General features: G+C 52.8%; 1 protein-coding gene across 1 annotated transcript; it reads left to right on the top strand.

The window, feature by feature from the left end:
* Positions 1 to 3,012: 3,012 nt before the first annotated feature.
* ANKRD13C (ankyrin repeat domain 13C) lies at positions 3,013 to 21,811 on the top strand. Its single transcript, XM_064719995.1, has 13 exons — positions 3,013 to 3,432; positions 7,788 to 7,829; positions 9,237 to 9,341; positions 10,292 to 10,377; positions 11,363 to 11,408; positions 12,104 to 12,170; positions 13,390 to 13,534; positions 14,222 to 14,353; positions 15,102 to 15,263; positions 17,644 to 17,723; positions 18,264 to 18,362; positions 18,916 to 19,016; positions 20,313 to 21,811. Exons 1-13 carry the CDS (start codon positions 3,126 to 3,128, stop codon positions 20,441 to 20,443), a joined length of 1,503 nt encoding a protein of 500 aa, XP_064576065.1. The 5' UTR covers positions 3,013 to 3,125; the 3' UTR covers positions 20,444 to 21,811.
* The last annotated feature ends 2,859 nt before the right edge of the window (positions 21,812 to 24,670 follow it).

Genomic DNA, 24,670 nt, shown 5'->3' on the forward strand with positions numbered 1-24,670 from the left:
CGGGGTGGGGGCTCCTCATTGGCTGCGGAGCAGGCGGGGAGGGGCCCTCGCGCCCTCCCATTGGCTGCCGGTGGGGCGGGGCCCGCCCTGCACGGGCAGCGCCCGCCCGCTGGGGGGCGCCACGCGCTGCGCGCTGAGGGGCCGCTCCCGGGAGCCTTGCCGGGATCCAGGGGCGCCTTTCCCGGGAGCCTTGTCGGGATCCAGGGGCGCCTTTCCCGGGAGGAACCGGGAATAATCTGACAGCACGGGAATGATCCACAGGGCAGCAGCGTGCTGACTGCCCGGCAGCGCTGCCTGCAGTACCTCAGCACCGGGAATAGCTCCAGCGCGGCACGGGTCGGGGGACCGGCTGGAGCTGTGGGAAGATCTGGATTCTGAGGGACAACGAGTGGCCCGGCAGGTGCCATGGGATCCTGAGGACACGTTTCCCGCCACAGTGCCAGTGGATCTGAGACATGATCTGTCCGCCAGCGGGCCCGTGGATCCTGAGGACAACGGTGGGCCCGCAGCGGTGCCAGGGATCCTGGGGTACCACAATCAATCCCAGCAGGTCAGGGGGGATCCTGCCCCTGTGCCCAGCCCTGGGGACACCTCTGGGTGCTGTGCCCAGCCCTGGGGACACCTCTGGGTGCTGTGCCCAGCTCTGGCTCCTCAGCACAGCAGGGCCAGGAGCTCCTGGAGCTGAGCAAGGGCCTGGAGCATCTCGGTGCCCAGGAAAGGCTGAGGGAGCTGGGGCTGCTCAGCCTGGAGAGGAGCCCCAGGGAGAGGGGCCTCAGCCCTGGGTGGCCCTGTCTATCCCTGGGTGTCCCTGGGTGTCCCTGTGTACAGAGGTCAGAGGGCTCCGCTCCAGACCCAGCAATGGCCCCAGAGCCACGGGCAGGGACTGAGCCCAGCAATTCCCCCGGCACAGGAGGCAGAGCTTCTACTCCAGCCCTGAGCAGATTGAGCACAGAGGCTGTGGACTCTCCTCTCTGGGGATATTCCAGAACAATTGGGACACAAACCTGTGCTCTGGGATGTCCCTGCTGGAGCAGGGAGGTGACTGCAGAGGAGCCCTTCAGCCTGACCCATTCTGGAGTTCTGTGATTAAAAATTAATTCACTGAGTCTCCCTGCCAAGGTTATCCTACGTGGACTGATGTCCATGGAACAGCACTTTGACATCTGAGGACAAAGGACACACATGTGCTGAAGGCCACTGATGAATGATTTATATATTAGACTTTGTAAGGAAACATTTTTTTTACAACAAAAATATGGACAAAATGTGAGCAAAGCTGGATCTAAGAAGAGCAAACCTCTGGATGTGTGCAGGACCATGCCCCAGCCTCACATACAGGCAGGAACCTGGGATTTAGGAGGCAGGAATTCCATCCCCTGTTGATCAATCTGCTTACTGTAGGAAAGTTCTGTTGATAGGCAGACAAAAAAAGCCATTCTCAAGAATTTGTAAGTGTAAAGTAATCCCACAGTTGGGATTCCTTACAAACACCAGTTTTTCCGGAGCTCTTCCCATGAGTAATGCCTTGGTTCCATTTCTGGGGTGAATAAAGGAGTCCATAATAAGCTGGTAAACAGTGACTTCATGGCTCTAGTAATTAAAAATGCAGCGTGAGGCTTCCAACATCAGCTAAAACCTGAGCCAATCCCTCCATTCCACAAGACCAGCCGTGCTCCTTGCTCTCCTGTGTTTCCAGTATGAGAGAACAGGAGACATTAGAACTGCTCAGTGCCAGCCTCTCACATTCTGCCTGCAGATGGGTTTGACTTTCTTCAAAAAACAGGGAGAGACAGAAAAATCTCAGTGGAAAGACCACTGGAGTATACAGCAAAAGCAAATTGTTGGTTTTTTTCTTTTTTTTCCCCCTAGAATTACTTCAAATTCTGTATTAGGACTGTAAAAAGCTGTGTGGGAAGCAGCTGGGGACAGCAAGCACAGGAATTCCTAAATCTGCCTAGAATTCTTCTTGGTCATTTGGGATGAGGGAGATGATGTGAACTCAGGAAAGACAAGGCCACCAGGCTGGTAATTCTGTTATCACAGCAGGTCTGGTCTCCCTGGCAAGTTGGGGGTTGTTTTCCCTGGGAGAATTATTAAAAAATCCAATTCACCAGGAATTTGGGACACCATCATTTTCACAATTACTCATCCCATATTTGAAGCAGAAACTTGCAGAACTGGCCCAGGAGCAGGACGTGCAGTGGGGAATTGGGAAGCTCCAACCCAGACAGGTCCTTTCTGAGCTGACACTGCACCTACAAGGGCTTGCACCACGACAGGGGCACTGTCCCGGTTTTCCTTTGAGGAACACTTGTCCCGGTCCCATCATTTCCCAAAGAACTTTCCATGGAGGGTGGGAGAGCACTGGAACAGCTGCTTAGAGAGTCTTGGAGTCTCCCTGTCCTGGCTGATCGGGATGTGCCCTTTGGGATAGATCCCCGATTCCGCCTATCCCTCAGGGTGTGCCTGTTGGGATAGATCCCCAATTCCGCCTATCCCTCAGGATGTGCCCTTTGGGATGGATCCGGTCCCTCAGGATGTGCCCTTTGGGATGGATCCCGTCCCTCAGACCGTGCCCGGTGGGATTGATCCCCGATCCCGATCCCTCCCCTCAGGATGCGGGAGCTGGGATCGATCCCCGATCCCTCCTCCCCTCAGGATGCGGTGGCTGGGACCGATCCGCGATCCCTCCCCTCAGGATGCGGTTGGTGGGACCGATCCCCGATCACTCCTCCCCTCAGGATGCAGTTGTTGGGATCGATCCCGGATCCCGTCCCTCAGGATGCGGTTGGTGGGACCGATCCCTGATCCCTCCTCCCCTCAGGATGCGGTTGCTGGGATCGATCCCCGATTCCGTCCCTCAGGAAGCGGTTGCTGGGACCGATTCCGGATCCCTCCTCCCCTCAGGCCGTGCCCATTGGGCGGATCCCGCCCCGCCCCTCCCGGTCACTCCGCGGCTCCTCCCGCGCGCTCTCTCGGTGCGGCGCAGTCTCGCGAGAGCGGCGGCCGAAGATGGCGGCGCGGAGCCGAGGCCCGTGAGGCGCGGGCGGAGCTGCGGCCGCTCCGGGGGCTCCGGGCGGGACCGGCCCCGCGGGCTCCGAGCGCTGCGGGCGCTCCCGCCGGCCATGACCGGCGAGAAGCTCCGCTCGCTGCGCAGGGACCACAAGCCCAGCAAGGAGGACGGGGACCTGCTGGCGGCCGGCGAGGACGAGGCGGCCGCGGCGCCCGGGGGCGCCTTCACGGGCGGGAAGGGCGGGCGGGCCGGGGGGCACCGCGGGCCCGGCGCTCACCGGCACCGCCCGCCGGCCCGGGCCGCCCCCGCCGGGCCCGAGCGCGGCCCCTTCCCCGTGCACGAGTGCGTGTTCAAGGGGGACGTGCGGCGGCTCTCGGCGCTCATCCGCACGCAGGGCATCGCCCAGAAGGACAGTCACGGTGAGCGGGACGCACCGGGGAACCGGGGCTCGGGCCGCGTCCCGGCGGGGCGGGAGATGCGGATGCTGGACCGGGAAATAGGGAATTCGTTGGGAGTTTTGCAAGGGAGTTTCATAAGGGTGTGTGAATACCCTGTAGGAAGGGTTGTGGACAAGGGATGGAGTGGCTGGCCAAGGGGGATGGCTTCCACTGACAGGAGGCAGGGATGGATGGGATACTGGGAAGGGATTGTTCCCTGGCAGGGTGGGCAGGCCCTGGCACAGCGTGCCCAGAGCAGCTGTGGCTGCCCCTGGATCCCTGGCAGTGCCCAAGGCCAGGCTGGACAGGGCTTGGAGCATCCTGGGATGGTGGAAGATGTCTCTGGCATGGCAGGGATGAGCTTTAAGGTCCATTCCAACCCAAACCATTCCGTAATTCCATGACTTTCGTAATATGAATGAGCACTGTGAGCTCCAGTACCAGCCCTGTCCTGGCAGAGCTGCCTCTGAGCAGGTGTTGCTCTGTGTCCAAGACCCCGCTGCATTTAAAAGATTCATTCTTTTTTAGAATGTCTAAGCTGTCACCTGTTTGCTTTGGGGGATGCTGAGTTGTTCCTTTGGCTGTTGGCAGAGCAGTTTTTGATATTTCCCCAGGCTACAAAATCAATCCTTTTTTCCCTTTTCTTTTTAAATGCTGTGGCTCTGGGTTTTGAGAGAGTTGTTCTCAGCTGCTCCTCTGCAAATGCTCCGTCCACAGCAGTGTCAGTGACAGAGATGGAATCTGATCCTTGTGCTGCTCTGAAATTTGTAAATATTGAATGTCTTGCCAGGACATTTCAAAACGTTTTAATTTGGAGGATATTTTATACTGTTAACAAATAAATCAGCCTGGGGGATCCGCCTGACCTTCATGGTTGGTTCTAATCTTTATTTCAATAGCCGTTTCAAGAGTAACATGATCCATTTCTGCTGGAGAACTCCCAGTTCCACGTGTGTGGTGTCTGAGAAGTTGTGATAAAGAGCAGGCTTGTGTTGTGTTTCTGATAAGGAGATGGGCTCTGCTTCATTGTGGTGTGTAAATTCAAAGGGAGCACGAAGGTGAAGGATCTCTGGGGCTGGCACAGGGGCAGGAGGGATGGAGTTGGGAATTCCAGCTGTGTCTGTGGTGGCACTGGAAGGCAGCTGAGGGCTGCAGGGTAGCACCGGGCTCAGCTCCCAGCCAGGATGGGCAGGAGTGTTCCCTGCAGCTGGCACGGCGCTTTCCCAAGGGCAGAGCTCCAAATCCAGCTACAGATCTGTTTATCCTGCCACCTTCATTCCAGCAAATCCTGCTAGAATGAAAGCAGCAGACTTGGGGAGGAATTTTCCCACTCTCTCTATTCCTGCTGCTGCTTCTCCCTGTTCCTCCTCCAGTTCCCCTTCAAGCAGCTCAGCAGCAGCAGCTCCAAATCTTTCCTTGAAGGCACTTCCTGATCCCTCTTTGCTTGCTGTCACCCTCAGTGTGTATCTCACACATTGATTCCATCCTTTTTTGATCCGTATATAAATCTCTAATTAAGATCTCCCTGCTTTCCCAGCTCTGTGCAGAGTTGGGACACTTTGGGGATCTCTGACTCATCATCTTCCTCCAAGTTTTTACTTGAACTATTCAAAAAAAAAAATCCACAACAAACCTCTTGATGGTTTGACATTCCAGAGGCCTGAGTAACATTTCCCTGTTATTGTTTTCTTCCTGCCTGTTTCCATCTGTCACTTGTTTACACACACTGGAACTGGGAATTATTTGGGGGACACTCCAGCTGATGATTTGCTCAGAAATAAGCCAGAGGAATCCTGGGATGTGCTAAGGATTGGACAGAGGGGAGAGAGAATTTATTGTTAATAATCCAGTTCTGTTTTAGTGTTGGTTCAGTGCAGGAAAGCCAAATCCTGTGGAATGGGAGACTCCTGCTGTTCTGCTAAAAGCAATTGAGTGTTAATTGAGTGCCTCCCCAGCTTCCTAAATTAACCTCCAAATCACTGCCCAGAGGAAGGCCGGTGTCATTATTCCCAAACAATGAGTTTCCTGGGAGAAGCCTGTAGCTACACCTAGTAGATGACTTCTAGCTTTATTATAACGTGCATTTAAGAGCTTAAATCCTGAACAGACAAATCCTCTTGCTGGAAAACAGCCCTGTGGGTGGGCAGGTACCTCAGCAGAGGTGAAAGGCCACACGTGTGTGGGGACAGGTGCTGTGTTTGAGGTGTGCTTTGGGGCCAGCAGGCTTTGTTTGCCCACCTGGATGGGCACAGGCAGGATTCCAGGAGCTGCTGGCGCACTGATTTCTTGGGAAAGGGGGCTGTGGCTGTGCTGGGCACTGCTGAGGCCTCACCTCAAACCCTGGGGTCAGTTCTGTGGCCTTCATTCCAAAAAAGACCCTGAGGGGCTGGAGCATGTCCAGGGCAGGAAACAGAGCTGGGCAGGGGCTGCAGAATCCCTGAGGAGCTGGGCAGGGGCTGCAGAATCCCTGAGGAGCCGGGCAGGGGCTGCAGAATCCCTGAGGAGCTGGGCAGGGGCTGCAGAATCCCTGAGGGAGCTGGGAAGGGGCTGCAGAATCCCTGAGGAGCTGGAAGGGGCTGCAGAATCCCTGAGGGAGCTGGAAGGGGCTGCAGAATCCCTGAGGGAGCTGGAAGGGGCTGCAGAATCCCTGAGGGAGCTGGGCAGGGGCTGCAGAATCCCTGAGGAGCTGGGAAGGGGCTGCAGAATCCCTGAGGAGCTGGGCAGGGGCTGCAGAATCCCTGAGGAGCTGGGCAGGGGCTGCAGAATCCCTGAGGAGCTGGGCAGGGGCTCAGCCTGGAGCAAAGGAGGCTCAGGGGCCCTTTGGCTCTGCACAGCTCCTGCCAGGAGGGGTTTGGGATCTGCTCCCAGGAACAGGGACAGGAGCAGAGGGAATGACCCCAAGTTCTGTCATGGGAGAACTGGGCTGGACACCAGCAGGAATTCCCTATGGAAAGGGGGATCCATGGAAAGGCACTGGAAGTGCCCAGGGAGGTTTGCAGTGCCCATCCCTGGAGGTGCCCAAGGAAGGGCTGGATGTGGCACTCAGTGCTGGTGACAAGGTGGGAATTGGGCACAGCTTGATGATCCTGCAGGGCTTTTCCACCCTCACCATTCCTTTTCTCACATGATTTTGACCATGTTTCCCCTTGGGTCAGGTAATTTGCATTTCCTGGGCGCTCAGTGTGGCTCCCTCTCAGGCTGCTCCTCAGGAAGGTTATTCCCATGCCCTGGCAGAGCCTGGCAGCATCCAGCACTCCCAGTGCTGTGCTCCCAGATGTTGGAGCAGCTATTAATAGCAGCAGGAGCTGAGCTGGGTTAGTGTATAATGAGCTGGGCTGTGGCTGCCTGGGGTGCTGCCAGTGCCCTGCAAGGATGAGAGGAGATGCAGGACACCTTGAACAGCCCTGCCAGCCCTGCTGGGCAGGCAGGACAGAGCTCCCATCTCCATCCCAATTCCCCTGATGCTGCAGGGTGCTGGCATTCCCGTGGCAGCCCCTCCAGATGTGCAGCACACCCTCTGCACAGAGCAGCTTCTTCTGCTGACAAAATGGGACTTAGAGAACAGCTCTCAACCGAGTGTGTGTGTTAGAATTGCACAAAAAATTTGTTTTCCAGCATTTTTTTTCTCTTGACTGCTCTAAGAAGATGTTTAAATGTACAAAATGCAGTTAAATGGAAGAACTTTACATCCTTAAGCTGCCTAAATAAACGGTGTCATGAGCCTGGTAGCAGCATTAATCCAGGAAAAACAGCTCTGGGTGCCTCACAGTGAATATTTAACAACACAAATACCACCTGTGTCACGAGCATCGCCAGGAAAATGGGGACAGGTTTGAGAGGCTGCTGATATCTCCAAAGCTTTCTTTGGAAACAGCCAAAAGGCAGCTTTGTAGTGAAGGTGCTGTTCCTTCTCAATATGCCCAGTACTGTAGTTGTAAAAAATGAGTACTCAGTCTTTGAAATATTAATAAAACAGGCTGTTAAATTTTTAATCAGTATCATATCTGTGAGTAGCTTTTAACCCAGATATGTCAGGCTGGGAAGGGATCAGACCCTTCAGCCTGTGGGGAGCACAGGGGTTGTGTCTTTCTCAAAGACACCTCTGGACCTCTTTGCCTGGAGTGAGTTTCAAGATATCATTAAAAACCCTCTCTTGGCCCATGAAATGTGTCTCAATCTATTTATTTTGACAATCACAATCCAAGCAGATGTCACTCCTCTGGTGGGTGTTGGTGTGTTCCTGGGTTAGAGCAGGAGCTGCAGTTTCCTAAGGAAGGGGTTGCAATGCATTCTGCTGACTTTCATCTCATCTCTTTTATTTCTGTGCTTTCTTTTAGGAAACACTCCTTTACATCTTGCTGTGATGTTGGGACATAAAGGTGGGTAAAACCATTTGTTTTGTTACATTTTCAGTGATCCTGAAGATTTGGGGGCAAGAGGAAAACAGGGGTTTTTCCCTTTCCTGAGTGTGATCTTGTGTTTCAAGCTAGTGAGGTTTTCTGGGAAGAAGATGCCACATGGATTTGGAGAAGAAGAGTGGGAAAGGAAATCTGAGCTTTATTCCCAGTATCCCACCTAGCCCTGCCCTCTGGCAGTGTGAGCCATTCCCCTTTCCTGTCTCCTCTTGTCCCCAGCCCCTCTCAGCTCTCCTGGAGCCCCTTCAGGCCCTGGAAAGGCTCTGAGCTCTCTCTGGATCCTTCTCCCCTGCAGATGAGCACCCCCAGCTCTCCCAGCCTGTTTATTGAACTGGAAATGGAATCTGGCTGGAGATTCCAAGCTGGTTTGCCTGCTCCCTGCAGAGGGATGTTGTTGTCCTGGGCACAGTTTAAGGAGCCATAAAAATCCCTTGGCTGGGTTAGTCAGGGCCTTTGTTTATCCCACAGGAGACAGTTTGTTCAGCAGGGAGGGATCTCTTCCTCCCCAGCCACTCAGCCTGCCCTGACTCACAGCTGCTGCATCTGGAATGACCAGTGCAGTTTCCTGTGGCACCTGTGGTAGGAAAATAACCCAGGAAGTCCTGTGCTGCTGATGAGACAGCTGGGCCCTGCTGCATCACCTCCAGACGGCTCAGGGTGGCTTTGGTGACACGTGCTGAGGTTTCCTCGTGCTTGGAAACTGCAGAACCATTTCCAAGGAGCACATGGGGGCACTGAAACCCTCCTTGCTTCCTTCAGTTTTCCACCATCATGTCCACCTGTGGGTGGGGAATGCAGCTGTTGGTTCCACACCTGCTCTGAGGCTTTCCTGGAGCAGAGGTGCCTGTTTGCCCTCCTTAAATCCAGATTCCCCAGGATGCTGTGGCACACAGGGATGTGTTGGTGCCTCTGCCTCCCCTGTACCTGATGGGAGTTGCCCCAAATCCGTGTCCCCATGATCCATTCACCCCTTGGAGAGGGATGAAGGCCCTGAGGTCTCTCTCTGCTTTGTGTGTGCAGCAGAGAGAGCTGATGTCATGCATTAAATATAAATATCCTTGTTCCATGGTGGTGTGTGTATCTGACATGCAGAAATATTATAAAAAGCAAACTCCACGTAGCAGGAGGGACAAGTCTCTTCAGTGTTACATAATTGGTGGCTGATCACCAATTATTTTTAGTGATAATATTGAACAGGGAAGTGCTGGAAGTCCTTGCATAAATGGCTTTGTTTGTTAGAGTGAGTCAGAACCCAGATATGTGTTTTGATAATCTGTGTAATACCTCTGATATGAATTGCTTTGGTAGAGTTTTATCCTGATGCTCCTGCTGCATCCTTTACTGTAAATAACTGTGGATATTTTGTTCCAGAATGTGCCCACCTGCTTTTAGCCCATAATGCTCCAGTAAAGGTGAAAAACGCTCAGGGATGGAGCCCTCTGGCCGAAGCCATCAGCTATGGAGACAGACAGATGAGTAAGCACCTCTTCATTCATCCCAGTTTGCCAGTTAATCCCAAACTGGGGCTCATTCAGAACAGGAAAGCAGAGCTCTCAAGCTGGGTTATTTTCCCACAGCCCTCTTTCAGCTCTCTGAAGGGTTTCTCTTAATCAGCTGAACATTTTATATCTGAACACGATCAGGCACATCCATTTCCTTGATAAGAAATTGCACTGGGTTACATAAGCGAGCTGTTAACTCTGCTCAGACTGAGGGCATTGGGAGAGCTCTGCACGAGCTTATTCTGGGTTTGCAATGGCAGGGACAGGATCCAGATGGGTCTGGCCTGGGTGGGATCATCTCCTTGGCCTGCTCCCTGTGCTCACACATTTGTTTGGGTATCATTTGCCAGTGGGATGTGGCTTTTAGGCTGCATCTCAAGAGGCCAGTGGGAAAATATAGTTTATATATTATGTATTATTCAAATATTGTTTATTCACCTCAGACATGGAGTAGCAAAAGGAAATTATTCTGCTGCTACTCACTGGTGGATATTAATAGTATTTGGTATTACCATGTGTGGTGGTGCATCCTATAGCAGAAAACTCACTATATGTTACACATATAAATGTATTATTAATATATTAATGCACTGGTTTATAATCTACCAACAGCATTCTCTTGTCAGCTCCTCACTATTGATTTTCTCAGTGGAGTAGATGTTACTCAGTATATTTATATCCACATATTTACTAATACCTGTGTACAAACCCTCTTGACATGATTCTATAGTTAATTTTACAAACAATTATTGAGGCTTTCCTTCCTGGGGTGATCTGAGCAGGTTAATGTGCAGTTCCTGGAGCTGGGATTAATTCCTCGGGTCTGATGAAATGTTCCATTGCATTGTTGGGTTTAAGACCTCAAGTAAGACACTCACCTGTAATTATCAACCAACCAGAGTTCATGGATGAATTCCTGTGTAGTTTCAGCACTCCTGAGGAAGCTCAAGCAGCAGTCCAGGGAAAGTGTTGAAGAGAAGCGACCTCGGTTATTAAAAGCCCTGAAAGAGGTGAGTTGTGCTGCCAAAACCAGATGGGTGGAAAGCAGCGACTTGTGCTCTGAGTATGGACACTCTGGGAAACTGCCAGCAAGTTTTTTCCATGTTTTTACCAATCTTCTGCTCTTAAAAGCAATCTTGGCTCTGTTTTAAGGAGTCACAGAATTATATTTATTTTAAGGTAATACTTCCTTTCAACTTCTAGAAATTCAAATATAAGGTTTGTGTAAGGCAGACCTGCTCATCATCATTGCAGTCTCAGAGTTAAAGAATCTCTATTTCATTAGATTTTTAAGGCTTTCTTAAACCTTATGTCAGTGAATAATTTCCTGGTGTGTTCAGTCCCCAAACCCCCTTGCCCAGTGCTGGAGGAGATTTTTGTTTCATTCTCCATCAGCAGCCAGTTCCCCTTGGGCACAGTGAAATGTTGCTCAGTTTGGGGACAGCAGTTTGTAGAAGCCCAGTGATTTCTCAGAAGTTCAGAACTTGTCCCTGTGGAGGCTGAGCTGTGTTGGATCCCCGAGCCCCTCGTGCTGGGGTGGCTCTGGCTCACACGTGCTCTCACCTGGTGACTTCAGCACATTTCCACCAGGCCACTGGCAATTGGTCTTTGCAACACTCCTGCCTGAAACTTGACTCATTAATTATTGTATAATTAATTCTAATTCCGTGGGATTGGATGGGATCAATCAAAGCAAGCAGAGAGCTCCATAGATGCTTTTTAAATTGTTTCCAATAAATCTTTTGCAATCCAGGGCTTGATAGTTGACCTAGTATTAAGAAATGATTAAAAATGTGAGTTCAGATGAGTTCCATCATTTTGTCATTATTGATTCTGCTGCAGCTAAAGCTTCAGTGATGTTTAAGTTCAGTACAAATTCAAGTACAACATTAGAGAAAGTTTTCTTTGCCAAACACAACTTCTGCCTGTCTTCCAGCAAATTTTACAGTCATTTAGCCTGGAAAGCTTGTTAACACATTCTTCTTTTCTTCTCAGCTAGGTGACTTCTATCTAGAGCTTCACTGGGATTTTCAAAGTTGGGGTGAGTGCTCCCATGTCCCTTCCCAGGGAGATAATGCAATCAGCCTGCAGCACACTGGGTCTGTGCTCTGTGCTGGAGCAGCCACAGTGCTTGGGATCTCAGTGCTGAGGAGAGGACACACAACCTTTTCCAGATTTTGTTTTGCTTATTCACTTCTGGAGCTGAATTCTCTCCAGTGACTCACTAAGGAGGGGAAGGAGCTCTTTGCTGTAAGAACCCAGGTGGGATGGGGATGATCCTTAAGGTGCTCCCCAATCCAAACCAGTCTGGGCTTCCATGATTTTATGTGTTTTGTTAATTTAATAATTCATATTAATACCTTGGATCATTTTTATGCTTGTGACTGTTCTGCTTTAATTGGAACCAGGCATTCTTTCCCTTGGTGCATTACATAAACTGTTAAATCCCAGAATTCAAACTGTGAACAGCCACAGTTGTTAGGATTTATAAATGGTTTACCTGTGATGGAAATACAAATTCTGTCTGATATTGGAAGCAGGGTGTGCAATTACAATTACAAAAAAAATCAGTTTTATCAAATAGAAATACCCCTGATGTTGTGTTTGATTGAGATGTTGGAAAATGCTGTATTTTCATTAAAACACATCCAGAATCAGACTGATGGAATAGTTTTAATGGGAATACTTTGCAGAGGGATCTCAGTGTTCTGATTGCCTTTTCTCTCCCTCCTTTAGTGCCTTTACTTTCCCGAATTCTGCCTTCTGATGCATGTAAAATACACAAACAAGGTATAAATATCAGGTGAGTGCTGCTTTTGTACCCAAATACTTCAGTGCCAGGGAAAAGCTGGATCCCAGTGAGCCTGGGCTCATCCATGGCACAGCACTGAGCCTTGCCATTTCAGGCTCTCTGATTATCTCTTTTGAGCTGAATATTACTTAAATATAGAGCAAGAGCAGTTCAGCTGGATAAGGCTTTATCTACCAGATGTGCCAGTGAAAAACAGGGATTGGGTATTTATAACACAATTGCAAAGAAATTCCAGTATTTCATGGAGAAGTGTTGCTGCTCCAGTCTGGAGTTTAAAAATAAAACCAGCCAAAAAGTGATATAATTTCTCTTTAAGGTGTTTAATGTGACAAATTCACAAACTCAGTAGGGGATTTCAGGAGCCTCTCCAAGCTCAACTCTTTTTAGTTCAGAACCAAATGTATTTTCTGGCATTTTCTTTAGGGCCCAAAATTTAAAACAAAGAGGCAAGAATATGATCCTGGAGATTCAATCTGTAGAAATTTTTGTTGTATTAAAGGGGCAGCTTGGGTCTGTTTGTTTGAGTCCGGGACTGTTGCTTTCCTTCTCATTTCTGAATGCTGTGCCTGTATGAGGCCTGAACTGAGGGGAAATAGATAAATACAGGTTTTTCCTTGAAATCAGAGGCAAATCTATGAGGAGTTTTAATCCCTCACCACTTAGAATTGAAGTTACTCAGCTGAGGTTCTTTAACCACCTCTTTATGAGAAATAAATGCTCTGCAATAGTGGACATGAATTACTACAGCGATCCATGGCCTCAGCTCCATCTTCTTCCAGTTACTCAGGTCTGCAGGAGCATTTCCTTGCTGTTGGTGAGGGATTAAAACAGAAATAGCAATGAAAATAAATCAAATTTTAAAAAATGAGTTTGTTTCTGAGTCCTCTTCACGTTTTGGGTGATGTCCCAGTGTTGTTATTCAAGTCAGGACCCTGCTGAGGAGTTGTTTCTCAGTGTGTAGCACTGAATAGAATCTCTCCCCCTCCCCTCCTCATGCTGGCAGTGTTAAATACAATTTTCTGAAGAAAACTTTACCTTTATAGCTATTTTTTGCTGATTTCTGCATCGAGGCCTCGCTTATGAAATCCTGTGAAAACTCAGCCCTTCATGTGTTTGTTTGCCATTAAAGAAATGCACTTTCCTGCTTGGAAGCTGAATTTCCTCCTGCATTTGTGGATAATTTCTGTGACATTTGGGGTTGTTTTCACAGGCTGGACACAACTCTGATAGACTTTACTGACATGAAGTGCCAACGAGGGGATTTAAGCTTCATTTTTAACGGTGACGCCGCACCCTCCGAATCTTTTGTAGTTTTAGACAATGAGCAAAAAGTTTACCAGCGAATACACCACGAGGTAAAGCTCTGGGAAGGGGGTGGGACTCATCCCAGGCTCTTTTGGGAATGTGTCAAACAGAATTTGCCTCAGAAACACCCAAAGAGCTGCAAAGCAAAGAATTTTTACCTCAGTTCTTCCAGCTTGAGCTGTGAAGGTGAAATTGAATTTTGTGAGGGAAGCCAGCTTTGAATCCAGATTTCTGGTTGAGGAGAAGCTGGAATGGGAATGGACTGTGGTTTAAATTGTGATGTGCTGCTTTTCATCTTTCCACTGGGCTCAACTGAGGTGTCCTCAGGTGGGTTTTCAGAGCTGTTCCCACTGCTTTGCATCCTTTTAGTCACTCCATGGCCAGTTCAGCTGATAACAGCGTGAGGGTCTGACTCACCGGACCCCCTGTAATTAGTCAAGTCTTTAATTACAGCTTTATCCCCCAATCACTTAAGCAGATGGATTATTGCCTGTGGAAAGGGTGTGGCTGCTGAGCTGCTGCATAAATCCCATTGGGATGCTTTATTCACATTAATATTCAAGATTAAACTATTTGGAAACCATTTGGCCAGAGGTTTTATAAAACCGCTTGAAAATGCAGGAAATGCTGCTTCTGGGAAAAGATCCAAAGGACAGGGCTTATGCATTTGTGTTTATTGGTGTATCTTTAGAGGAAGCAATCCTTGTTTGCTGAGTGTTTTGGAATTTTTCTTCCAGGAATCTGAGATGGAGACAGAAGAGGAGGTTGACATTTTGATGAGCAGTGATATTTACTCTGCCACCTTATCCACCAAATCCATCACGTTCACACGGGCCCAGACTGGCTGGCTCTTCAGGGAGGACAAAACTGTGAGTGAGGGGGGCTCAGAGGTGCTGCTGGGCAGGAGGGAGGAGGGAAAGGCACTGCAGGAAGCACTGGGGCAGATTCCTGGAGAAATTCCAGCTGCCCTGGATCCCTGGCAGTGCCCAGGCCAGGCTGGACAGGGCTTGGAGCAGCCTGGGATGGTGGAAGCTGTCCCTGCCATGGCAGGGAGCTGGAATGGGGTGAGCTTTGAGGTCCTTTGTGGCACAGACCAATCCAGGATTCTGAAAGGACAAGGTGTGCAGGACAAAGGAAAAATCCCCATCCCTGTATCCCCAATTATCACAAGTTCATTCCATGTGGAATCTCTCTGCTGGACTGCCTTCAGCAGGAAAAACAAGGAAGAAGGATTCTGTAGCTGTTGGGCAGGGGGAGGACAGGTTGTGCTTGTGCTGGGAATGGTTTGGTTCCAGCAGGCTCTGATCTCTGCAGGTTGGCTCCAGGGAGGGCAGGAAGGGTTCTCTGTGCTCCTGCTGGACAAGGGCAGCCATGGGAGTGCTCTGCAAAGGGATTTCACTCAAACTCTTCAGCAATCTCTGTCTTAAGGCTTCCCTGCATAAGGAGTACCTGTTCCTGCTGGATTTTTGGGATTGCCCACTGCCAGCCCATGTGGGGGCTGGAGGAATTCCAGCTCAATCCCCAGGTTCCCTTACTGCCATTATTTGATACGCAAAAATCAAAATGTTTGTATTTTATCTTCTGTGAGTCATTAATGTCCAAATTCCTTTCGTGCAGGAAAGAGTAGGAAACTTCCTGGCAGATTTCTACTTGGTGAATGGACTGGTGTTGGAATCCAGGAAAAGAAGGGAACATCTCAGTGAGGAGGACATCCTTCGGAATAAAGCGATCATGGAGAGCCTGAGCAAAGGGGGAAACCTCATGGAGCAGAATTTTGAGGTACAGTTGATTAACTTTGAGGTGTAGTTGATTAACTTTGAGGTGTAGTTGATTAACTTTGCCCAGGATGTGGGAGAATAATCTTGAACACCGCTCCTCGTGGTGCAAAATACATAGATAATGTTTTTATTTTCTTTTGATTGGCATAATCTAAAAATCACAAACATGACCCACAAGTGTAATTTTGGTGATGCATTAATGAATTAGCCTGATTAGTGCACACAGGGAGGGATTTCTGTGGTTACATTGGGTATTCAGCCTTAATTTGTCTCTTAGAAGAGATGAGGGGTTTGGCTGTGGCAAATCAACTGCGGATTCTTTTAGACCCAATGCTGATTGTTGGGAATGAAAGGGAAGCCAGAAAGGCAATCGTGCTCCTTTGAGCTTCATTAAAATGGGAGGAAGCCTGTGATTAGCACCAGGAAATCAAGAGCTCTTCAGAAAGAGCCAGGCTTCAGCTGGGAGCACACACAGAGCTTTTAAAGTGATTAATTTATTTCTGTGTGAGCTGGAGCTGCTGCCTTGGCACTCAGAGCCGCGCATTAACTCGTGATGGGGGAGCAGCACGGGCCAGTCCTGCAGGAGGTGCCCGAGGGGGCTGGGGGCTGGCAGAGCAGGGGCTGGCAGAGCAGGGGCTGGCAGAGCAGGGGCTGGGAGCAGGGGCTGGCAGAGCAGGGGCTGGCAGAGCAGGGGCTGGCAGAGCAGGGGCTGGGAGCAGGGGCTGGCAGAGCAGGGGCTGGCAGAGCAGGGGCTGGCAGAGCAGGGGCTGGGAGCAGGGGCTGGGAGCAGGGGCTGGGAGCAGGGGCTGGCAGAGCAGGGGCTGGGAGAGCAGGGGCTGGCAGAGCAGGGGCTGGCAGAGCAGGGGCTGGGAGCAGGGGCTGGAGCAGGGGCTGGAGCAGGGGCTGGCAGAGCAGGGACTGGGAGCAGGGGCTGGCAGAGCAGGGGCTGGCAGAGCAGGGGCTGGCAGAGCAGGGGCTGGGAGCAGGGGCTGGGAGCAGGGGCTGGGAGAGCAGGGGCTGGGAGAGCAGGGGCTGGCAGAGCAGGGCCTGGCAGAGCAGGGGCTGGGAGCAGGGGCTGGCAGAGCAGGGGCTGGCAGAGCAGGGGCTGGCAGAGCAGGGGCTGGGCAGGGGCTGGCAGAGCAGGGACTGGGAGCAGGGGCTGGGAGCAGGGGCTGGGAGCAGGGGCTGGCAGAGCAGGGGCTGGGAGCAGGGCCTGGCAGAGCAGGGGCTGGGAGCAGGGGCTGGGAGCAGGGGCTGGCAGAGCAGGGGCTGGGAGCAGGGGCTGGGAGCAGGGGCTGGGAGCAGGGGCTGGCAGAGCAGGGGCTGGGAGCAGGGGCTGGGAGCAGGGGCTGGCAGAGCAGGGGCTGGGAGCAGGGGCTGGCAGAGCAGGGGCTGGGAGCAGGGGCTGGCAGAGCAGGGGCTGGGAGCAGGGGCTGGCAGAGCAGGGGCTGGCAGAGCAGGGGCTGGGAGCAGGGGCTGGCAGAGCAGGGGCTGGGAGCAGGGGCTGGCAGAGCAGGGGCTGGGAGCAGGGGCTGGCAGAGCAGGGGCTGGGAGCAGGGGCTGGCAGAGCAGGGGCTGGGAGCAGGGGCTGGCAGAGCAGGGGCTGGCAGAGCAGGGGCTGGGAGCAGGGGCTGGGAGCAGGGGCTGGCAGAGCAGGGGCTGGCAGAGCAGGGGCTGGCAGAGCAGGGCAGGCTGTGGCTTGCTGTGGTGTGTTCTTAAGTTCGTTAGTTTGCTCCCCCCATTTTCTGTATTACTTCCTGCTGCTACCCTGCCAGTTAGGTTGCTATGGAAATGAAACTGCTCCTCCCTTGGTTTCTCTTATAAAGTGAAAGTTGTTTCCTCCTTGGGGTCAGTCAATCACTCTTTTTCTCCTCCCAGGTTTCGAGAATTTTCTTTTCTCTGGGAGGTATGGTTGGCTGTAGCCCCGGAGCCCCTCCTATGATTTATAACAGTTGGTTACTTTGGTATATCAGTTATGCTTCGTACCTCCAAATATGTATTTCTATTGATTAGCTGGGTTTCCCTGCCTTCTTCCCCCCTTTTCCCTTAAAACCCTCTCCCACCCCCTGTTCGGGGCCATTTGCTGGGTGTTTCCCCTCCTTGTTGGTTCTTCTGTAATAAACCAACAGTTTACCCCCAGCAAGTGGTCGCCTCCTAATTCGTCTCTCACCGCGCTGCTCCGAGCTATCCCCCAGCTCAGCCCAAGGCCAGGACACCGAGGGGGGCTGGCTTTGGATGTGCAGGGGTGCTGCCCTTCGCCCCTCACCAGCCAGCCGGATCCAGGGCCGTGGGCGCCCCCGTGCAGTGGCTGTGTTTGGGGCTGGGGCAGCCCCAGGTGGGCACGGCAGCGGGCAGGGCTCTGAGCTGTGCTTGTCCCGCAGCCCGTGCGCCGGCAGTCGCTGACGCCGCCGTCCCCCAACACCATCTCCTGGGAGGAGTACATCTCTGCAGAGAGTGGCAAGTGAGTGCTGCTGGGCCTGCCAGGCCTTCAGGGACCCCCTGCGTCCCTGGCAGGGGCTGGGGGTCTCTGGGGGTTTTGGGTTCTCCACTTGGTGGGTGCTGCTTGTGGCGCTGGGTTTGGTGTCTCAGTGTTTGTTCTCCAGAGGGCTGGGGAGGGATCCTGGTGTGTGGGAGCAGTGTCAGTGCCTCAGCTACAGGCAGGGAATCCTGGGATGCTCTGGGCTGGAAGGGACCTTAAAGCCCATCCAGTTCCACCCCCTGCCATGGGCATTTCTGGGTAGTGGTTAATAAACACTTCCTGTAGGGTTTGTTAACACTGTGTTTATGAGGAATTATTTTACTGGGGTAGTTTTCCTGGTTTTGTCTTGTCTCCTTAAATCTAATTTAAGAGGATTTTTATCTTTATTCTGCACAGCTTTACAATAAAGCAAACCCTTTGGAAGTAGGGATTCCTCCCTGATGTTTTCCAACCCAAGTGTGTTTTCCTTCCTCTAAAGCCAGGATTGCCCTGGGAAGCACTGACTTTGTCTCTCCCTCACAGAGCTCCTCACCTGGGCAGGGAGCTGGTCTGCAAGGAGAGCAAGAAAACCTTCAAAGCCACGATAGCAATGAGCCAAGAATTCCCCTTAGGAATCGAATCGTGAGTGGCCACGGGAGTGACTCCTGTTGGGAATGTTTTAGTGTGCTCATGAGCTGCAGATCCCCAGGAGTGGGAGTGGGAGTGCAGTCAGGCTGTTGTCCCTTAAACTGGGAATTTGGGAGCTGCTGGGGCTGGGGAAGAGCCAAGCCCTTACCTGGCTTGATAAGAGCAGAGTTTTGGGCAGGGGTATCAGGGTTATCTGTGGTGTCTGATCCCACAGAATTCTGAAATGGTTTTCCCCATAATAAATTTTAGCACAAAGTTGTGTCCCCTAACCCAGTACAAAGCCAGGTCAGTTCCACATGTCCATGGAGAAGGGGGGTGGTACCTCATCCCTCATCTCCTGTGGGAAATGAGGATAAGGAACTGCAATCCTGGTGTTGGTTTGTTGTAATTCTGGGCGTGGGCTGACCCTGACGCCCTGGGATGGAGAAGGGGATGCTGCCATTGTCACCCTGTTGTCCCCTGGGCCCTTTGGGTGACGTTTTCCTGTCCACAGGGACAGGCTGTGTGTGGCAGGAGGATCTGTCACGGGCTCTGCTCTCCTTTGCAGGTTGTTGAATGTCTTAGAAGTCATTGCACCCTTCAAGCACTTTAACAAACTTAGAGAATTTGTTCAAATGAAGCTTCCACCAGGCTTTCCTGTCAAATTAGGTAAGAGCACACAGCAGCTCCTGGGGCTTTATTTATCCAGAATTTTAGGTTGAAAAAACCCTCTCAGTCCAACCATTCCCCAGCTCTGCCAAAGCCACCATTGCCCCATGTCCCCCAGTGCCACATCTACACAGCTTTGAGATCCCTCCAGGCGTGGGGATGCTGGAAAACCCTTTCCAAGAGAAATTTCCAGGTCTAAACATGTGCATTTATTCGTGCAATATGTTCAGAAGGTGTTTTGTGGAGTTTTGGGGAGGAGCCCTCACCTAGGGATGTGTTACTGAGAGCTCAGGAGCACAGGAGTGCTGGGGCCTTGCTCCAAGGGCAGTGGGATGTGCTGGATTATTCCTGCACTGGGGGAGGATCTCAGGTGTGGAGTATTTTGTAACATTCCTCTGTTTGCTTTTCTTCAGCGATTACTGGGGATAGATTGATTTTAAGTGAAAAATTGTAAAGATGGAAATGTCTGAGGGCAGCTTGTTCAGGGGATAGGTGATCCCAGAAGCAGCAGGCCCTTTGCTAAGGATGCAGGGCTCTGGAATTGCAGGGAGCTGTGTGGGCAGGCAGGCTGTGCTCTGCCTCTGCCGTGTTTGCACAGGGTTCCAGAGCACTTTGGGAATGAGCTCAGATTGCAGCTGGTGCTCCCATTCCCACGGCAGGGACACCTCCCCCTGTAACCCAGCCTGGCAGGGTGGGGATGGTGCCACTCTGCTGTCCCTTAAATGAGCCTTGCTTGGTCGTATCCTATGCAAGCTGTTCCAGCTCCAGAGCTCAGTCCCCAAGGGCACTGGGTGCCAGAAGCCAGCTCGCTCTCAGACCAAGGCCGCGGGTCAGCCCCCAGCAAGCAGGGAATATTCAGCTCTCAGTGATCAGGCAGCTCTTGTGATTTCAGCTTTGCTTGCTGGGTAGCTTTTCCCTTGGCCTAAGGCTCCAGCAGACGGCAGAGAGAGGAGAAGCAGAAGACGCTGGCTGTTCCACGAGTATGGCTTTATTGTAGGGTCCGTGAAGGGTCTCAGCTCTTCTTCTTCCGAGTTAGTAGGGGTACAGTGTGCTACTGTTATACCCTTGGCCTGGATCCAATCCTGACCAATGGCAAAGGTGTCAGAGTGACCATAAGTGACCAATGGTAGGGTTTAACACAATATTGCCTTCCATGGCTATAGGGATAAGGTACAAGGCGGATGTCTCTGGAGACAGGAAACTTCTTTGCTGCTGTGTCAGCATTCTATTCTCCAAGGGGCCCTGGCTAAACCTGAGGGGTTTACTACAGTCCCTGAGCGTGCCCTGTCCCCGCAGACATCCCGGTGTTCCCCACCATCACGGCCACTGTGACGTTCCAGGAGTTCCGCTACGACGAGTTCGATGACTCCATCTTCACCATTCCCGACGACTACAAGGAGGATCCCAGCCGCTTCCCGGACCTCTAGGGGGGCTGGGAGCTCCTGGGAGCGCCAGCCCGGCGTGCCAGGGCCAGGGCAGGGCCGTGGGGCACAGCAAGGGCTGAGCTGGTGGGCACGCAGCCGAGGGAAGGAGCTGGCGCTGCACTGTGGGCACGCAGCCCCTCCAGCTGCCGCCTCCCGGGGCCTCCTGCTGCCACCCCCCCTGGCACAGCCGCTCCTGGCTCGGAGCTGCCGCCCCAGCTGGGAGCAGCTGCTGCTTTTTAAATTTTTTACACTTGTGGTGACCCGCGAGGGAGGCACTGCTGGACCTTGGCACCGAGCTGGGGCTGGGGCTGGGGCTGGGTGAGGCAACCCCCCGTCCCTCCCCTGCTCCCTGAGCTCCCAGCTCAGGCACGGGATGTTGGAATGTGGGAAGGTATCCTGGAGGAATGCCTTGGCTGTAGATGAATGAACCAAATGGGCACCACTGACACTTGGATCTCCTGCGGCACCCGGGCAGAGCCAGCTGTGCTGAGCAGGGAGCGAGGCCCCTGGGCAGCGCCGGCCCAGCCTGGTGCTGTCCCTGCCCCTTCCCTCCCTTCCTTCCCTCCCTGGGCTGCCTGGCCAGCAATGCCACTCGTTGGTTATCCTGTATTTGAGGCCGAGCACCGCCAGGCCAGGGTGTGGGCACTGGGGCAGCCCAGGCACTGCCCCTCCCTGCAGGAGCAGCTCCCCCTGCCCTCGGGGCCAGCCTGGTGCTGCTCCCACACTCATTCCCTGCCTTTGGTGTTCCAATCACAGAGAATCCCAGACTGGTGTGGGGTGGGGGGGCCTTAAAGCTCACCTTGTGCAGCCCCCCCTTCATGGATGGTTCAGTACTCCAGCTCCTTGAGCTTATTCCCACTCCCAGTTGTCTCCTCATCTAACAATAATCCACCTTTTTGGGGTTTGTTAGGCAAGATTTGTGCAGAAGGCTGATGGTGCTATTTGTTTGTATGAAGAAATTTAGATTCAAGTGCTGTGGTGTCATTGTACAAAAATGTAAATATTTTCCAAATTATATTCTTTGTGCACTGTAGGTAAAACTTTTTCTGGAATTCCATAGAGTTAAGGATCAAAGTTTATAATGAAGAGGATCATTGATGCTCAGTGGAGGGAACAGCTGTGCTGAGCACAAGGGACAAGGAAGGGGCTCAGCACAGGGCAAGGTGTCAGGCACACCTGAGAGCAGGGAATTCCAAACTGCTGGAATCTCTGATCCATCCCAAAGAGGCTGCTCTGGGCAGGGACAGAGAGCAGGCCCAGGGGAGCACTGTCAGCAAAGTGCAGGAGGGTGGGCTTGGTCCTTTGCCAGCTCCTCGGTGGGCCTGGGGGACAGGGGAGCGCTGGGACAGGACAGGGGAGCACTGGGACAGGACAGGGAGCGCTGGGACAGAACAGGGGAGCGCTGGGACAGGGGAGCGCTGGGACAGGACAGGGCAGCTCTGTTGTCAATTCAACCTCAAATCCAAAATGAAACTTTAGGGAAAACAAGCAAAGGGAAAGGGCTCCTGCAGTGCCGTGTCAGGGCAGGTGTGGAGCATCCTCTGGGAATGATGGAACTTGCTCTCCCAAGTCATGATGAATTCCTGACGTGTTTCACACCTCTGGGATGAACTGACACCGTGTGTGCTGCTCCTGGGAGCCAGCTGGGATCCTCTGGGACACACTGGGGGTGTGTGTGGGGCTGAGCTGGGGCTTGGATCGGTGCCTGTGGGGCAGCACAGGGCTCTTCCCCTGCAGGGCTCCCTTTGGGGTGTTCTGTGCAGCTGCAGGACCTGTGCCAGTGCCTTACAGGGCACCCCTGCCTTGGGAATTGCAGTGTGAGAGGTTCCTCCCGAGGTGAATGTCAGAGCTCCCTTTGCTCAGTGGTACAGGGACATCCACAGCTTTGTGTCCTTTGCGTTTTTGCTCATCCCAAATCCATCCCTGGCTCCGTGGCAGTGTTGCTGGGGCTGTGGGGCCTGGGCAGTGCAGCCACTGCTGGATCCCAGGGGGGATCCTGGCCTTGGAACTGGAAAACAAAAGGGTTTGGGTGCCTCCTGTGGGACTGAGGCTGCTGTGGCTCTGTCCCCTCTGGACAGCCCTGGTGTGTGCCCAAAGCCCAGGGCAGGCCCTGCAAGAGTTTCCTGTGGTTCCTGTGGCCTCTGGCTGCAGACCTGGGGGATTTTCAGCCCCAGGACACGGCTGCTCCCTGGGACACTGCCAGGGCTGCAGGAAGGGCTGCAGGAAGCTGCTCCCAAGGCTTGTTCTGCCTTGGAGTGTGGGCACAGCTTTGGGCTGGCCTTGTGCTGGGTTATCCCAGGAACTGCAGCTGCTCCTGCTCTCCCTGTGGCGCTGAGGGATGGCAATTCCTGCATTGTCCCCAGCTCCAGGGCTGCCCCTGGGCTCCCAGAGCTGCTCTCAGTGCTTGTCCCTCCTCCTGGGCTGTGTGTCCTGGCTGAACATTCCTGGTGAGGAGTTCTCACATGCAGGGACACCTGGGCATTCCCGATGGATGCACTGCAGGAATTCTCAGTCAGAGGGACCCGAGGGGCTGCCCATGTTCAGATCCATGTTTATACCCATGTTTTCTCCACTGAAGCCTGTTTTGTCACTGGGTGGTGTTGCATGGACACAGGGAATGTTTGTGGGCCCGGATATGTGTCCAGGGTGTTCCCAGCCCCAGCCTGGGGCTCAGGGTCCCTCCCCTGTCCCGTGGCTCTGGGAAATTGCTGTTCCAAGCAGCATGGATCCAGCAGAGCCTCACCTGGGCTTTTCCCCTTTCCTGGAGGCCAGGCCAGGTGTTCAGGAGGGTTTGGTCCCTGGGAGTGAGCACAGATCCATGGATGTGTCTGTGCAGCAGCTCCAGCTCGTCCCTGTGGCCTGGCAGTGTCGGGGGCCCAGGAGCAGCCCTGGACGCCCCAGGGCAGGAGGAGACGGGAGCTGGCCCTGGTGGGAATCCCGTCCTGCTGCTCCTGCCCAGGCTGGGGCTCCCCTCCCACCACTTCTGTTTTTCCTGAGGATTTTTGTGGCTCTTAAAAGACAACCAGGAATTTTGCTCAGCCCAGTTCCGAGCTCGCTGCGGAAGGATCCCGCGGGTTGTTCCTGAACCAAACTGTTCCTCTGGTCTTCCAAGCTCCTGCTCTGTCCCGTGGCAAAGGGAACACCCTGGATTTCCTCTCCGGAGCTCCCAGCACAGCAATTCCTGTTCCTGCCTCGAGTCCGTTCGTCCCTCCCGGGTGTGTTTGTGCTGGAATCCCCCGGTTCCGTTGGTGTTCCCACAGCCCTCTGTTATTTTCTGTCTCTGCTCCTGAGTTGTAATTCCCGCCAGGAGAACTGCGTTATTTAATCCGGATTAACCAATTCCTGTAATGCTGCAGTTTCACTTTTCTGTTCCTGACAGTTTGTAACTCCCATGGAAAACGAGTCACCTCTCTTGGTTTTGCTGTCGTCCGCTCCCTGGTTTTCCCTTCCCTTCACTCATAGTCACTTTGGGTTGTATCATTGTTAGAATAAAGACCAAACGATGCTGTTGGATTTGGAAGCTGCTCCACCTGTGCAATCCAGGCTTCCCTCTCCTGTCCCGCGGGGGCGGCACCGGAGGGGAGGGAACGAGCTCCTGCTGCTGCGTTCTGCAAGGGCATTTTCTTGGTCATTTTTTAAATAAAATCCTGCATTTTCATTACAGCCTCCTCTCGGCCCTCTCTGAATGCCAGGTTTCATGGGGAAAGGATGCAGGAGCAGAGGGAGCGGGGAAAAGGAGCCTGAAATTCCCTGAACTCTGTTGGGTCCTTGCAGAGGTTTCAGCTCCTCCATCCAGGCACGGATGGATCACAGCTGGACAGTTCTGGGGGAAAGGAGAGCAAAGCCTGGATGGCCATGGAGGCTTTGGCATTGCAGGAGGGTGGGGAGTTTGAGGAGATTTTTGGTTTGGTATTTTGGCTTTGAGGGATAATAAAAGCCTCATTTGGGGTTTTGGGTTCTTCTGGGTTTTTTTTGGGAGGGAAGGGGGGGTTTGGAGGGATAGCTTTGGGGCTTGAAGGTTTTTAACTCAGCCTTGCTCTCCTGCCCCCAGCATCAGCCCCTGAGCTGGGAGGGATCAGGGCCTCCCTCTGCAGGCACAGAGCTGCTGATGGAAAATCTCCTGTGTCCAAAGGGGCAGGAAAACTCCTGAAAGTTCAAGAGTTTCCATAACTGCAGTGGCTGCAGCCTTGAGGTTGCTCCAAGTGCTCCCTGCCAGGCAGGGTCTCCCCA

Source organism: Zonotrichia leucophrys, chromosome 8, assembly GCF_028769735.1.
Source record: "Zonotrichia leucophrys gambelii isolate GWCS_2022_RI chromosome 8, RI_Zleu_2.0, whole genome shotgun sequence".
Taxonomy (NCBI): domain Eukaryota; kingdom Metazoa; phylum Chordata; class Aves; order Passeriformes; family Passerellidae; genus Zonotrichia; species Zonotrichia leucophrys.